The 15148-nt window shown below is 28.6% G+C and overlaps 3 protein-coding genes across 3 annotated transcripts; all 3 read left to right on the plus strand.

Annotated features, from left to right (window-relative positions):
* Window positions 1–2165: 2165 nt before the first annotated feature.
* On the plus strand, window positions 2166–4689 carry LOC126674166 (auxin-responsive protein IAA16). The gene is made up of 5 exons (XM_050368566.2): window positions 2166–2568; window positions 3308–3573; window positions 3688–3823; window positions 4014–4075; window positions 4394–4689. Exons 1-5 carry the CDS (start codon window positions 2306–2308, stop codon window positions 4429–4431), a joined length of 765 nt encoding a protein of 254 aa, XP_050224523.1. The 5' UTR covers window positions 2166–2305; the 3' UTR covers window positions 4432–4689.
* A 3852-nt stretch (window positions 4690–8541) lies between these two features.
* LOC126672150 (uncharacterized) lies at window positions 8542–9818 on the plus strand. The gene is made up of 2 exons (XM_050366096.1): window positions 8542–8611; window positions 9067–9818. The coding sequence occupies exons 1-2, from the start codon at window positions 8542–8544 to the stop codon at window positions 9816–9818; spliced, it is 822 nt and encodes a 273-aa protein (XP_050222053.1).
* Window positions 9819–13564: 3746 nt separating this feature from the next.
* On the plus strand, window positions 13565–15147 carry LOC126675468 (pathogenesis-related protein PR-4). The gene is made up of 2 exons (XM_050370114.2): window positions 13565–14028; window positions 14875–15147. The coding sequence occupies exons 1-2, from the start codon at window positions 13621–13623 to the stop codon at window positions 15076–15078; spliced, it is 612 nt and encodes a 203-aa protein (XP_050226071.1). The 5' UTR covers window positions 13565–13620; the 3' UTR covers window positions 15079–15147.
* Window position 15148: the final 1 nt, after the last annotated feature.

Consider the following 15148-nt stretch of genomic DNA (forward strand, 5'->3'; position numbering starts at 1 on the left):
AATTTTTTTGTACCGACTAAGTTTTTTTATTTGCATGCGAATGACACTTGTCAATATCGGTAAACAACTTTTATTTTGTTGACAAATTGAAACAATGGCCAATCATACAACAACATGTGGCTATTTTATAGTTGAAAAGGAAAAGTGTTAGTAAGAGAAATTAAACTTATAACCTTAGTAAAATGTTATCTAATGTCTATACCGTTTGAGTTAATTTCATCGATACATAATTTTAAGTCTATCACTATATTTCTTAATATACAAGTTATAAATTAAAGTTTAACAACTATCACATTTTTGAAATAAACAAAAAGAAATGCTTGAGAATAATAATTGTCATCTTTTCCATATTCTATAATAAGAAGAATCATATTTTTAAGATTGAGGTAAGGGTTTCGATAAAAATAGTACTCCCTCCGTCCCAATAGAGTTGTCCACTTTGAGAAATTTTTTTGTCCCAAAATACTTGTCCACTTTCAAAAAGTAACTAACTTTTACACTCAATGTTTCTATATTACCCCTATTTAAAATCCACTAATGAGTAAATTGAAAGTAAATTGCAAGTGGACCCTATATTAAATAGGGGTATGACAAGAAAAGTAAGGAGAATTTTACAAAATCCATAAACAATAATTGCTTTTCTTAAACTGTGTGATAAAGGCAAAGTGGACAACTCTATTGGGACGGAGGGAGTAAAATTAAAGCTGTAATGCAATTTCAATGACACAAAATGAAAGTGGGAAGAACATACAAATTAAGTGCATGTAAAGGTTAAAATGCAAGCCATTAATTAATGTAAAGGTGTTCTTTAATAGTTATCAGCACGGCATCACGCAATGGGAGAGATAGTAATACATACTCTATCCCATGCTTATCTTCTAATTACTATTAATAATCTGAGTTAAATTTTAAAATTAGCAATAACTTTATTTCATATCATTATATTCTACAGATGGATATTTTTTCTTCATATTTTTACAATTTTTTCTTTCTTTTACGATATACTGAATTGATCTTTCGAACTTTTGTTCTTGATTCTCAGGTTACAAGACTCCCATAGATCAACCATGGAAATGTGTTGATTTATTAAATATTATTATTATTGATGGATATACTTTTTTTCGCATAAATAGCACGGGGGGAACGAAAACAAATTGGGCCAATAATTAAATCAAAACAAATCAAATTGAAGTTATAAGTAAGTTCGGTCATAAAGAAAATATATTTTGATTGGTTCGCATTCGTGCGGTATTCAATTTTTTGTTTGTTTTGCTTAATTTCAAAATAATCAAAAAATTGAATCAAATTTGTTAACACGGTCACAAGTATTTTCTTATGTAATTATTTAAAAAAATAATCTTGTGAATTATTTTCATGTATATATATTGATACTTACATATATAATTTTTTAGACAATAACATTTTAGTGTTTAAATGCATCATAAAAAATGCATCCAAAGGAATGGAACCAATTAAATAGTTTTATTTGGTTCGTTATCACTTTGCACAATTAAAGTTTAAATTTAAATATTTGAGAATTTCTTTTTTGGTAATTTAGAAGGAGGAGCGTTGCGGAAAAAATGAATACCCGACTTTGATAGAAGGTTGTCCAACATTTATATTATTTAAATTATAATTCATCAATGAATATTTGATAAGTTTATTTAGTCGAATTTGGTTAATTATAGATTGAAAGGAACCTACTGAGACACTCATATTAAATTATTTTCATATCCAAATAGTTATATATAATTTATTATTTAAAAACAAGTCTATTAGATTTTTAGACTAATTATTCAATGCAGATATAATTAAATGTAAATTTATTTAGATCCAATTAAAGTTTTTTTGAAAACAAAAACAAATTATCCAAAAAATTAATGAAAGTAATGATATTTTATTTGTTTATAATAGAAAAAAGCAATACATAATTGAAGTGGAGCCAAGCCAAGCCAAGTTAAGAAATAAAAGGCAAACACATCCAACTTGGCATGTCCACTAGCCTCTCCATAATCATTCTAAATATGACGTCATTCATGACATCACTTCCCCGACAAAACCGTGGCTTGTCTAGCTATCACCACCATCCACGTGTCACAATCGAAATCGTCTAAAAAATTCCTCACCAAAACCCCCTTTTTATTATCACACACTTCAGCTAATTCACCTCTTCTTTCTTCCCACACAATTACATCTCATTTCTCATAATTTTCTTCTCAAAATCAAATAATTTCAAGAAAAGTGAATAGAATTGAGAATTTGGATTCAAATTAAGATTTTTTTTGCGTTAATTTGGTGTGAAATCATGACCAGCTTAGCGAGCGCAGAGCGCGATAATTATATGATGATTAATTTTGAAGAAACGGAGCTGAGGCTAGGATTACCCGGAGGAGGTAAGAGCAGTAATGGAGGTGACACTGAAATTGCGAAGAGTATTGGTAATGGGAAGAGAGGATTCTCGGAGACTGTGGATTTGAAGCTTAATCTTTCCACTAAAAAGGATATTAATGTCGGAGAGGAGAAGATGAAGGAGAAAGCTGTAAATGATCCGGCCAAGCCACCAGCTAAGTAAGTTTTTTATGTTTTAAATTTGATTAATAATCTTGAATTTCGAGTGATGATCATAAGTTATGTAGATATTATTTTTATAAATTAGTTAAGGCGAACTAAGAGTTTATGATGGACAGTTGTCATCTTATCATTTTAAGTTTTTAGAAAACATAAATATAAAATTAATAATATAGTTTTTCCGTCCAAAAATTTATACACCGTCTACTTGTCAATTTTGCCCATTTTATAGATTTTTAGTACAATTTTTTTACCATTTGATGATACTTTTTTTTTAATCTGCCTCTGCTTACTGTTATGATTTAATATGTTTAATAGAATTATTTGATGAAGGAATTAGTTAGAGGGGATTATAATCTTTTGAAATCTGGATTTTTTCTTGGTCTTGGTTTGTTTGTTTGGGAGCAGAGGAAAAGAACAAAACATAAAGAATCTTTTCTTTTCTCGACAGCCAAACAAACAAGGATAAAGGAAAATGAAAAAGATAACTAAGCATATATTGCAAGTTGTAACCAAACATTGAACATGTGAATAAAAATAAGTCCGTGATTGTACCAATTTATTAGATTAAAGAAAAAAAAATTCCTTCTTTGACTATTGGAAAAAGACTAACATCTCATTAAATCTTGTAACCATGAAAAATATTCAACTTTGATTTTCATATAATAGAAATCTGATTTTCATATTTGCGAATTAATTAATATAACTAACTAACTAATTCATTTAAAATAAATTTTAGGGCACAAGTTGTAGGTTGGCCGCCAATTCGGTCGTTCAGGAAAAATGTCATGGCTGTACAGAAAAACACTAGCGACGACGAGGGCGAAAAGGGCGCTGTCACATCCGCTGTAGCCGCCACGGCTACCTCCGGTAGCGGTAGTGGTGCTTTTGTGAAGGTTAGCATGGATGGTGCACCATACTTGAGAAAAGTGGACTTAAAATTGTACAAGAGCTACCAAGAACTTTCTGATGCCCTAGGCAAAATGTTCAGCTCCTTTACAATTGGTAATGATCAAATTATTGCCTACATTTGGAAATTCATTAAATTGTGTTAATAATAAGAATAATACTTCATAGTTAATTACACAATTAATTTTGTTTAATAATGTTTTAATGAAGGTACTTGCGGACCACAAGGAATGAAGGATTTCATGAATGAGAGCAAGTTGATAGATGTTTTGAATAGTTCTGAATATGTGCCTAGTTATGAAGATAAAGATGGAGACTGGATGCTTGTAGGAGATGTGCCATGGGAGTAAGTTTTTGTTCATTTGATCCAACAGCGTTCATAAAAACATATTTTATAAATACTGGTAACTCTCGGATAGAATATTCGAACGGAAAATCCATTATATAATGAACTATTGGTTCATATATCTACCATTAATCATAAAATTAAAATTTGGTTGATTAATCAAATTACTCACAATTCTTAATTTTTGCAGAATGTTTGTGAACTCATGCAAAAGATTAAGGATAATGAAAGGATCTGAAGCAATTGGACTTGGTAAGCATGATGGCTCAACTTGAAGTAATTAAAAGGGCTGATTGTAAATTTTGTAACTAAAATACCAAATTTTAATTTTGGTAATTTCAAATATCATTTTCCGATTTTTGGCAATGCAAAACCCATATCGAATTTTTGATATATTTTGTTGATATGAACGTCATTAGTTCCAATGTCTACATCGACAAAGTACAAAAAGTTAAAAATTGTTGATGTTTGGAACTGTTAAATTTAGAAGTTGGTCGTGTAATTACAAAATATGCTGAAATTCTTAATCTTATTTGCAATTAACAATGTAAGTTGTTTCTTTTATTGCAGCTCCAAGAGCAGTGGAGAAATGCAAGAACAGAAGCTGAGGAAGTAGATTGATAATGGGTAAATTCCAATCTCACCAAGTCACTATGATCAAAGGGAAAAAGCATTGAGCAGGGAATTTGGATATGAATGTCTTTTTTTCTTTAGTTTTTTTGGGTTTTCTCATGACATATAAATATATATTTGGAGATAAATTAGAGACATGAAGTAATAAATATTATAAATAGGAGATGGTTATCAAACTTGTTAATTATATAAATATTGTTTTGGTTTGATATGATATGATTTTCTTACAATTATATTGCCAAATGGCCAGCTTAATAATGAGCTGTGATGGGTGTTTTTTTATTTTTTTGGTTCCCTCCACCAAATTGTAATGTGTCTAATGGCATGTATTTTTATATTAAAGTGTATTATTTGATTTCAATTAAAATAATTGGATAATACTAGAATATTTATTTTAAGTGAGTGGTTCTGAAGGATTCATAAATAAAGTGATAAGACTGGAATAAACAAGCCCATGTGCTTGCTGTCTGTAAGGATATGGAATCTATTATATTTATCTTTGTCCTGTCTTTTCCCCACAACAACTCTTCTTTTTTTTAGTATCTGTTTATAGATTAACATCATTATTTCAACATTAGTACATATTTAAGAATTAAATACATATTTAAAAGTTTAACAAATAAATGTGTTAAATAATTTGTAAATTAATTACATTTTATCATATGATTCTTACTGTGTAACTGATTTAATATTGTTTTATTTAAAAAAGTTAAATCACTATTTTTGACTTTAAAAAAAAACAAAGTAATCTCTAATTTTTGGTCAAATTGACTAAACCAACTGGTTCGATTTTTTTTTTCTTTTGATCTGATCATGAGGTGTCCTGAACGGGTTTTAACTATAAAACAATACCTTTAAAACTTTTACATTCAGATTAATCCCCACTCAAACCGGATAGGTCTCTTGTGGGAGGCAAAACTCTGGTCCCAAATTTTAAACGGCTGCATATATGAGTACGGTTCGAATCCGCGATCTCATTTAAGTTAGAAGAGCGCCTTACCAACTCATCTACATCTTGGGGTTGACCGGTTCGATTCTTTAACACTGATTTATACTCCTGCATAGACTAATAGAATTAAACACTCATACAATTATTCTTAACACAACACTAATAGAATTAAATATACTTGTTGATATGCAAAACATAAAACCAGGGATTGGTTTCTAAGAACCACTAACTACTTTACAGACTCCCCTTCTTTAGAAACTATATAAAAAATTATGTGATAATGACTGCCACAACAATTATTTAATTAAAGTAGACTAAGTATTATTTTTGAACAAAGGTCCAATTTGCTCCCTATACTTAGTATAAAAGATCAAAAGAATCGACATTATAGAGTTTCAATAAAAAAAACCCAACATATTTATTCCATAAAATTCAAGAAAGAGTAATTCAGTTTCCTTTAATAATATTTAAATAATTCGCAACTAGAAAAACTATCATTCATAATTGTACAATTGCATAAAAATTATAGAGCGACTCACAGAAAGTAAGCTATGGGTTTATTTTGTCAAAAATAAATACTTCGACTCTTTTAAGTTTTTTATGCCAATCCAGGGATTAAAACGAGCCTTTATTCTTTTATTTTCTAGTTTACGAATTAGGATTCATATTGATTTACCAACTAAAATAAAATTAGGACTCATACTAATGAGTAGATCCACTAACAAAAGAGAAAAAAGAGGTTTTCATTGATCCGTTTTATATCATGCGCAGTCCAATTTAAGGAATTAAAGGTGTAATGATGCGTTGTTTGATTTTACAGAATGTTCCCTATCCTATGAAATAAAAATTTAAAAAGTATTAAAATGAATTTTCAAAGTTTCATTTTTATTTTTTCAATTTACAAATATGATTACAGAAGTTAAAAGTTAAAATTTAATTGAAACGTCTTTAATAATCATGCTTAAATCTTATTTTTATAAATGTAACTTTTGTTGTATATCTTAAGTTTTGGTATTTCTAGCAATTGCTATTAAATTTAAACTCCATTTATGCAAAGAAAATTATTTTCATGCTAAACTTAATTTAAAATAAACTAATTTTATCATGTTTTTTTAAAATATTAGCATGTGTTTACAGTTTAGACTGAACTTTTTTAATTTTTATGAGACTATCTAATTTTATTTTATTTTTACTATAATTTATTAATTTTTTGTTTCTAATCACTTCAATTATCTCCATATTCAGTTGATTTTATATACTAATTCCGTAGTTAGAATATTTTTTTTAAAATTTAACTTCAAGATATAATTCTAAATTCTTCAATTTTCGGTGCTTGAAGCAGAAAAAAAAAAGCAAGTTTAAAGTTAAAAATAATCGGAAACGGAAAATAAAATAAATAAATATTGTACCGAGGAATTCTTTTAAAAATTAAATCGATTAAAAATAATAAATAAAATTGCAACAAAATTGTTAAATTGAATAGTATTATAAAATTCAAAAAAATTAATTTAAAATACATACTCACACGATAATTTGCATTTTTTTACAATTTAAAGTATAATAGAATTAAAAAAACTAGTAGAAAAGAATGATACAGTTATGGTGACAGCACATGCATCAAAGTCAAAAGTCGAGAAAAATAACTTTTGCTTCAAAATAGAAGTTCATATATTTTGTAAAAGTTTGACGCGACCTTTTCTGATTATAGTGAATGAATTTTTTGTAACACCAGATTAAATTTTTTTAAATAAATATTTTGATGATTAATAATTTTTTTTCTTCTAAAATATAATTTAAACATACTCAATTTAAATTGTTGATTATGATTATTTTTTTGTAAAAAATTCATCCGCTTGGCGTGTTTAATACTGATATTTTAAATATAAAAATTGATTGATCAACCATTTTATAAAATTTAATATTTAAAGCAACACCCGTTCATTTAAAAAAAATTATAAAACTTATAAATATGTATCCTGTTAAAGCATAATTGTCATGTAGTTTTTTTATTCATATAATGAAAATTTATACATATATTATTTTTTGTTAATCTAAAACAGTCTTGTGCAAATCAAACTAATATTATTGTAATACAAAAGATACGATTAAAGGTATTTAAGACAATTTTAAAATAAAATAAAATAATTTTTTTATTGTTAGGATAATATTATATTTAAAATCTCTGATTTTATCATTTTAGTGTGCGATAGTATTTTTGTGTTATACATGTTCTCTTTATCATTAAAATTAGCATCAATAACAATGCAAATCACCTTTATATTTGGTATTTTCATTATAAAATGATAATTTTGATTTTTAGAAATATCTAACTTATTTGAAAAGCAAAACTCATGCTTTTTATGTGATGTTGAAGAATAAGCTATTTTTAGGTTGGATTATATCTAATTTTATCAATAGATTATATTATAAATTATTTTAAATTTATATCAAAACTGATCAAGTGATAAGTTTTACTTTAATTATAAACAGTAAAATTAAATAAAAACTAAAATAAATTAGATCTTGGAGAATAGGGAGATAATATTTGGCCAAAAATGAAAAGAAAAGAAAAACACATCCTGAACGAACATATGCGAGAGAGACTATGCAGCCAGGGTTTTTCAGTATTCTTTGCTTTGCAACTTAAAACATTTATAAAAATATATGAATAATTAATTTAAATATTACATTTTAAAGGTTTAATCACAAAAAAAACCCCATCTTTTAGTCCCTTTTCAGTTGCACCCTGACGTTCCAATTTTATCAGCTGCACCCTAATTCGCATATTTAGATTTCAATTCCACCCTCAAAATCAAATTGGACTCTTTTTCACTCGGGAAAAATTCATAAAAACCCTTATAAAGTACTCGTTTGAACTCTTTTCTATACAAAAAGTTAAAAATGGATGACTTATTTTAACTTTTTCCAAATGAAAAAGAGATCAATTTAGTATTTGAGTGTGAAATTGAAAACCAAAGGTGCAAATTAGGGTGCAACTGACAAAATTGCAACGTCAGGGTGCATTTAAAAAGGGGCTAAAAGATGGGGTTTTTTGTGGTGATTAAGCTTATTTTAAATTACAGACAAAAATTTCCAACATACCCGTATTTAGCTGAGATGTTCTTTCTCAATCAAGATGGATGGGTTGGGTGTCGACCAGGGCAATTGGTTTAATGACACCCATAAAAAGTCCAAAAATGTTGCCTGTAAAGCCATCATATTTAAGATTATTTGGTTCAATAAATTTTGAGAGAATTTTAATCCAAATGGAAATTATTTTGTTATTTATATCCTGTCAAACAATTACATCGGAACAAAATTGAGATTTTCTTATCAAAAAATATAAAATTTAATTAGTTTTTAGTTTTTTATATCACTATACTCATTTTTCGAATTCGACCAACTCAATGTTCTACTAAAAGGCAGAATTAACATTATAAAAAATAATTATCATGAAAATTTAAATGCAAAATAAATTAAAATTGATTCTTTTTTGAAAATTTCAGTTAAAATTAAAAATGTAGCTAATATTTAGTTTTTCTAAATCATTAAGCTCAATGTGATGTCTCAAGCATTTGTTTATTGTGCGAGAGTGATGCTGAGTCTGTACCCCATTTGTTTTGTAATTGTGCCTTTGTTTCTAGTTGTTTGTTGCTGGTAGGTATTCAATGCAATAATCGTGTCTGGAATTCTGTTTTGGAATTCTTCAGCTGGTTAGATGGAGGTAGATATAAAGAGAAGAAAACTATTTGTGTCATGGTGATGTGGAGTGTTTGGCAGGCTAGAAACAACTTATTGTGGAATAAAGTTAAAGAAACTTCAAAGCAGGTGGTGAATAGAGCTACTAAAATTCTACACCATTGGCAAGCAGTTCAGAAAGCTCCTATGGTTAGTGTGCTGAACAACGACTTTGAAGGTGGCGCTACTACATGGGAAACTCCTAACGAAGGTTGTTTAAAGATCAATGTCGATGCTGCGTGTTTCAACTCGACCCCGAGAACAGGCCGCGCTGTTGTTGTTAGAGACCATAGAGGAGGTTGGATTACGGCTGTTACTAATACAAGAATGGAGAAGCTTGATCCGGTTGTTGCTGAAGCCTGGGCATTATTGGAAGCGCTGTCTTGGATTAAAGATTGCTATAGAGGAAGAATTGTGGTGGAAGTGGACTGCCTCCAAATCGTCAAATTATTAAAGACAGAGATTCATCCTATTTCGACTCTCTGTTGCTTTTTATTTGATTGTGTTAGTATTTTGGAAACCTTGGATAATGTCAAGGTTAGATTTGTCTATCGTTCTGCGAATCGTGTGGCTTGCCATATGGCGAGAGCAACGAATTCTATGCCAGGACGAAGGGATTGGTCAGATGATCCTCCCTGTTTTATCTCTGATGTATTGTTGGCTGATTTAAATTAATATAAGTCCTCTGATTGTCAAAAAAAAAAAAATCATTAAGCTCAATAATAATTGCTTATTTTTATTTCTATAATTATAATGAAATTCAACTCCATTCATCTCATTTAAAAAATTACAAAATCATTTTATTTTTTTTTGAAAAAAAATCTTTTTTTAATTCACCAAATCTCATTAAATCGAATATGAAACAGTTATATTCATAAAAAATTTGATAATTCGAAAACTAAATTCTATGATCTGACATGGAATATATAATATGCTGACTGATTTGCAGATTTTACTTATTGAAATAAAAATAAATTATTAATTGTTTTGCTAATTAAGTGCATTCTTCAATCAATTTTCGATCAAATTTTTCCAATCACCCGCAAACTCACAACACATTTAATCACACCACCTGATAACTCCTTTATAAAAAAAGGGATAACAAACCTTTTATAGAAAAAAGACAATAAATTTTTTACAAAGAAAAGAAAATAAACATTAAAACAGACAAACAATGAAATATAAATAAAACTAATATAACTCATAAACGATTCCATTTTGTTATTAAAAAAATTTCAATATATCTTCGCTTTTTGGTAATTGAATTGCGTTCGTTGATATATTTTAATCCATTAAGAAAAAATAACAAAGAATTAGCTATTTATTATATTTTATGAAATTAAAATAACATAAATAAAGAGATGACTACCGTTAACAGAAAAATCAAATAATTGACGACTGCCGGATAAAAAATAAAAAACATATTCTAGACGGTTATATTTTTTTATATATTCTCTTTAATCTTCATATAAACACCCACTACTAAAATGCTTGCTTTTAGCGACAGATTTTTCCGTCGCTAAAAGCATAAAATCCGTTGTGAAAACGTTTCCCGGCGGATTTCCCGACGGATTCAATCCGTCGGCAAAATCCTCGTTGCTAATTTTTTGGCGACGGACCAAAAAATTTGGCGATGGATTTTTCAGAAATTACCGACGGATTTTAGCGACGGATTTAAATCCGTCGCTAATTACCAAAAAAAAATAATTAAATCGTAAAATAAATTATTATTATTTAATCGGTCACACACTCCGTCACCCTCCGTCCCCCACCCGTCGACCGTCGCCCTCGGTTACCCATCTGTTGCCTCCATCACCCACTCGCAATTTTTACAAACTTCCCATCTGTTGCCTCCATCACCCACTCGCAATTTTTACAAACTTCCCATCTGTTGCCTCCATCACCCACTCCGTCGACCGTCGCCCTCGGTTACCCATCTGTTGCCTCCATCACCCACTCGCAATTTTTACAAACTTCCCATCTGTTGCCTCCATCACCCACTCGCAATTTTTACAAACTTCCCATCTGTTGCCTCCATCACCCACTCGCAATTTTTACAAACTTTTCAGTAGGTTACCCATCCTTTCCATTGCTCTTTAACTTTAAAGTTCTCCCGCGCGTATCTCCACCTGAACTAGCTCAGCTTCTTATTATATATATATATTATATATATATACTTATATTTAAATGTAACTAAAAAATGACAAATACTTCCTCCCACATTTTAAGATAATTATTTTTCATAATTAATAGTTATTTTAAATAATTATTAATGAATAAATAAATAACAATATTTTCAATATATATATTTATGTTATATTTAAATAATATTATATATAATTAAAAAAATAATAATTATTTTTTCTTTAATAATTATTTTTTAAATGATATTTTGATAAAAAAATTATTTAATTTAATAATTTTTGTTACGATTTTTATTTTTTATTTTTAAATTAGTGAGGGATTTAAATCCGTCGCTAAAATCTGTCGGTAATTAGCGACGGATTTAAATCCGTCGCTAAAAACGGATTTTGCGACGGATTTGAAATCCGTCGGTAAATACATCAAAAATAATTGGCGGGAGTGTTCCCGCCAAATCCGTCGCTAAATCCGTCGGTAAAAAAAATTAGGGACGGATTTTCAATCCGTCGGTAAAACACAGTTTTTTAGTAGTGACCATTTTCGACGGAATAGTGTTTTTTTGTATATTTTTTTATTAAAAAACCATACCCTTGCCAATTGTATACATATAGTCTAACTATTTTTAAATTTAAATCTTTTTGTATTTTATCAATTATGACCAATTTTTAAAATTTTTATAATTATATCAAATTTAAAAGTATTCTTTTATATTTATGACCAATATTTAAAAACTTATTAAATCCAAATTTTTGTGTTTTTTTTATCAATTGCGACCAAACGTTTACATTAACTATTTTAAAAACTGAAACAAAATAATATTTGAATGTAGTTCATAAAAAAGCAAAAATCAAAATTTTAAAAATGAAAGTTAAAATTTTGGTAACAATTACAAAAAAAAGGGTTTCAAATTGAATATAATTATAGAATTAAAAGTTTTGGTCATAATTGATAAAAATGCAGAGGCTTGAATTTAAAAAATTAATTTGACCTTTATTTATCTCTTTATAGAGAAATTTTTATATAGGCTCAGTCTATAATGTCACCCGTAAACTAAACCAATCATATCATAACACCTCATTAAAATAAGTGCAATTTTGTAGTTTCGTTTGTTATATATTTGCATACACTTTAGAATAATGATATTACAAGAATACCTTCATTTTAATGAAGTGTTGTGATATGATTGGTTTAGTCGACGGATGACGTGGTGGACTAGTCTACCTAAGAATTTTTCTATCTTTTATCTTTTTATTATCAGTAAAAGCATCAAATGATGGATTTTCTCTATATATGCTGAAGATTCTTAATTAGATCAAGGTCTTCTAGTTTGCACAGGAAGGATCCTTGATCTGATTATTATTCTTCAAACAAATTTTTGATTTGCATGTCGAAAATTTCATGAATTGATTAAAGAATCAAGTTACTATAACTTAATCAAGTGAGATTGATAATCAAAATTCTAACTTGAGCAAGATTTTATTTATCATTGTGGCCTCAAAATTCTAACTTGAGCAAGATTTTATTTACCATTTCTCTCAACTAATAATTTTTTTTATCATTTTATAAATTTATAATTGTTGTTTAAATTTAAAAGATTATATGTTAAATTTTGTAATATAATTTTGAATTGTACTTTAATCATCTATAATGTATGGAGGAAGAAAACCTCTCCCTCTTTTAATTACACTTTCCTTTTCTATTTAATAAAAACTATACAGAATTAATAATGTCTAAATAATATCAATTTAAATTCTATTTCATGTCACCTTTGTAAGCATTAAAAAACGAACTTCTAAATGCATCACCAGAAATGAGAAATATGTGAAGAATATCAACTTCAATCGCTTGACAAGAATACTAAAACATTCATATCAAATTATCAATTATTTAAGTTTGGCCATATCCTCTGCATTGACTATAACGCAGAAGGGAGCCATAGTCTTCTCTAATGACTCATCTAGAATTTTTCTGTAAAATATATACAAATATACATTAGTATACATTTTACTATAATTTATAGAAATAAAATAAAATAAAAAGCTATATACATGAATCCAGTCTAAATAATTGTTTTATGACAAATTACTAAAATTTATATTAATATAATAAAATTATAAAATTATAAAGTAAATAATTATATCGATCCATAAATCGCCTTTTGTGTCTCAATCATGAATCATAAAAGCAACCTTTTGGAACAACGACCAAATCCAAAGTATCTGATCCAATTAGCCGCCTTATTACATCAGCAATTATAGTACTATAAAATATCAGTTCAGCTCGAGCTTAACTCAAACTCATCATCAATCATCAATCTCCACATATACAAACCAAAATGGGAATTAGACTCAGTTCAGTACTGTTAGTTCTGGTTATAATAACCTTGATCGGTGTTGCATTCGCCGAGCAATGTGGCCGGCAAGCCGGCGGCAAGCTTTGCCCTAGCAACCAGTGTTGCAGCCAATACGGATGGTGTGGGACGACCGATGAATATTGTTCTCCGGCCAAAGGTTGCCAGAGTAATTGCAAAGGTGACAGCGGCGGTCAAAGTGCTTCGAATGTTCGTGCGACGTACCATTTGTATAATCCGCAGAACATTGGGTGGGATTTGAATGCAGCGAGTGCTTATTGTTCAACTTGGGATGCTAATAAACCTTTTTCATGGCGGAGTAAGTATGGCTGGACAGCGTTTTGTGGCCCTGCCGGACCTCGCGGCCAAGCCTCCTGCGGCAAGTGCTTAAGGGTAAGAAATGCTTTACTGAACTTAAGGGTGCATATTCAGTATTTCCGTTTGGTTTGGTTCGGTGGTGAAAATATCAAAACCAATCGATTTTTGATGAAAATAGAAATGGGACTGAATTATAAAGTAAATTTCAGTCTGGTTCGATGGTGAAAAAGTAAAAATCAATTGATTTCGATGGAAATAGGAACCGAACTGAATTAGACAATAAAATTCAGTTCAGTTCGATTCTGTCAATTTTCTGTTTTTTCCAAAATTCAAGAGAATTTTTTTTTTGACAAAAACTTAGAGGTACTATAAATTAAGAATCAAATTTAGATCAAATTATAATATATCATACATTTTAATCATTTCAATACATATAATATTTACATATAATCATTTTTAATCATTTTAACATATCATACATTTTAAGGCTATTTATAAGAAAATTGTGTATATTATATATAGTATAATTTTTTGATTTTTTAAAATTGAAAACCAAATCAAACTAATTTTTCTTTTAAAAGAACTAAACCGTTGACCTTATTTTAGTTTTATCGGTTCAGCTTTGAACGATTATATTCGTTGCACACCTCTAATTAAAATGGTAAATATTTTGAATTACAGTTGATAATTTTATAGTCAAAGTCTCACCTAATAGTTTAAACTTTTGAACGAGTTGAGTATTGTTTAAAATAGTATAAGTCTTTAATTGCGATCATAGAATCTATAACTAATAAGTCGATATTATTTAATTACTTTTCACCCAACTCCAACGAACATTTACGTTGCCAAAGTTTGAATTATTTTTATTGTTAATTGCATTGGTAATTGGAGATTAATGTAATTTTGTGTTATTAAATTCAGGTAACAAATTCTGGGACCGGAACTAAAACAACGGTGAGGATTGTGGATCAATGCAGTAATGGAGGATTAGATTTGGATGTGAATGTGTTTAATCAATTGGACACAGATGGTCGAGGGTATCAACAAGGTCATCTTATAGTGAACTACCAGTTTGTTAACTGTGGAGACTCATTCAATCCTCTGCTTTCAATTATTGATGAGTAGTCATTAAATACACAATTTTATTTATGTATAAGTAAGTATGTTATGAAAAATAAAATTCTCAAGCTAATTG

The sequence above is a fragment of the Mercurialis annua genome, linkage group LG3 (genome assembly GCF_937616625.2).
Source record: "Mercurialis annua linkage group LG3, ddMerAnnu1.2, whole genome shotgun sequence".
Lineage (NCBI taxonomy): Eukaryota > Viridiplantae > Streptophyta > Magnoliopsida > Malpighiales > Euphorbiaceae > Mercurialis > Mercurialis annua.

Bases quoted from the DNA above. Each gene is read 5' to 3' on its own strand.
- LOC126674166 (XM_050368566.2), top strand. From the start codon at position 2,306: ATGACCAGCTTAGCGAGCGCAGAGCGCGATAATTATATGATGATTAAT. The intron at 3,574-3,687 runs GTAATGATCAAA...GTTTTAATGAAG, and splicing joins GTTCAGCTCCTTTACAATTG to GTACTTGCGGACCACAAGGA. The intron at 4,076-4,393 runs GTAAGCATGATG...CTTTTATTGCAG, and splicing joins ATCTGAAGCAATTGGACTTG to CTCCAAGAGCAGTGGAGAAA.
- LOC126672150 (XM_050366096.1), top strand. From the start codon at position 8,542: ATGGATGGGTTGGGTGTCGACCAGGGCAATTGGTTTAATGACACCCAT. The intron at 8,612-9,066 runs GTAAAGCCATCA...TGTTGCTGGTAG, and splicing joins AAAGTCCAAAAATGTTGCCT to GTATTCAATGCAATAATCGT.
- LOC126675468 (XM_050370114.2), top strand. From the start codon at position 13,621: ATGGGAATTAGACTCAGTTCAGTACTGTTAGTTCTGGTTATAATAACC. The intron at 14,029-14,874 runs GTAAGAAATGCT...TATTAAATTCAG, and splicing joins CCTGCGGCAAGTGCTTAAGG to GTAACAAATTCTGGGACCGG.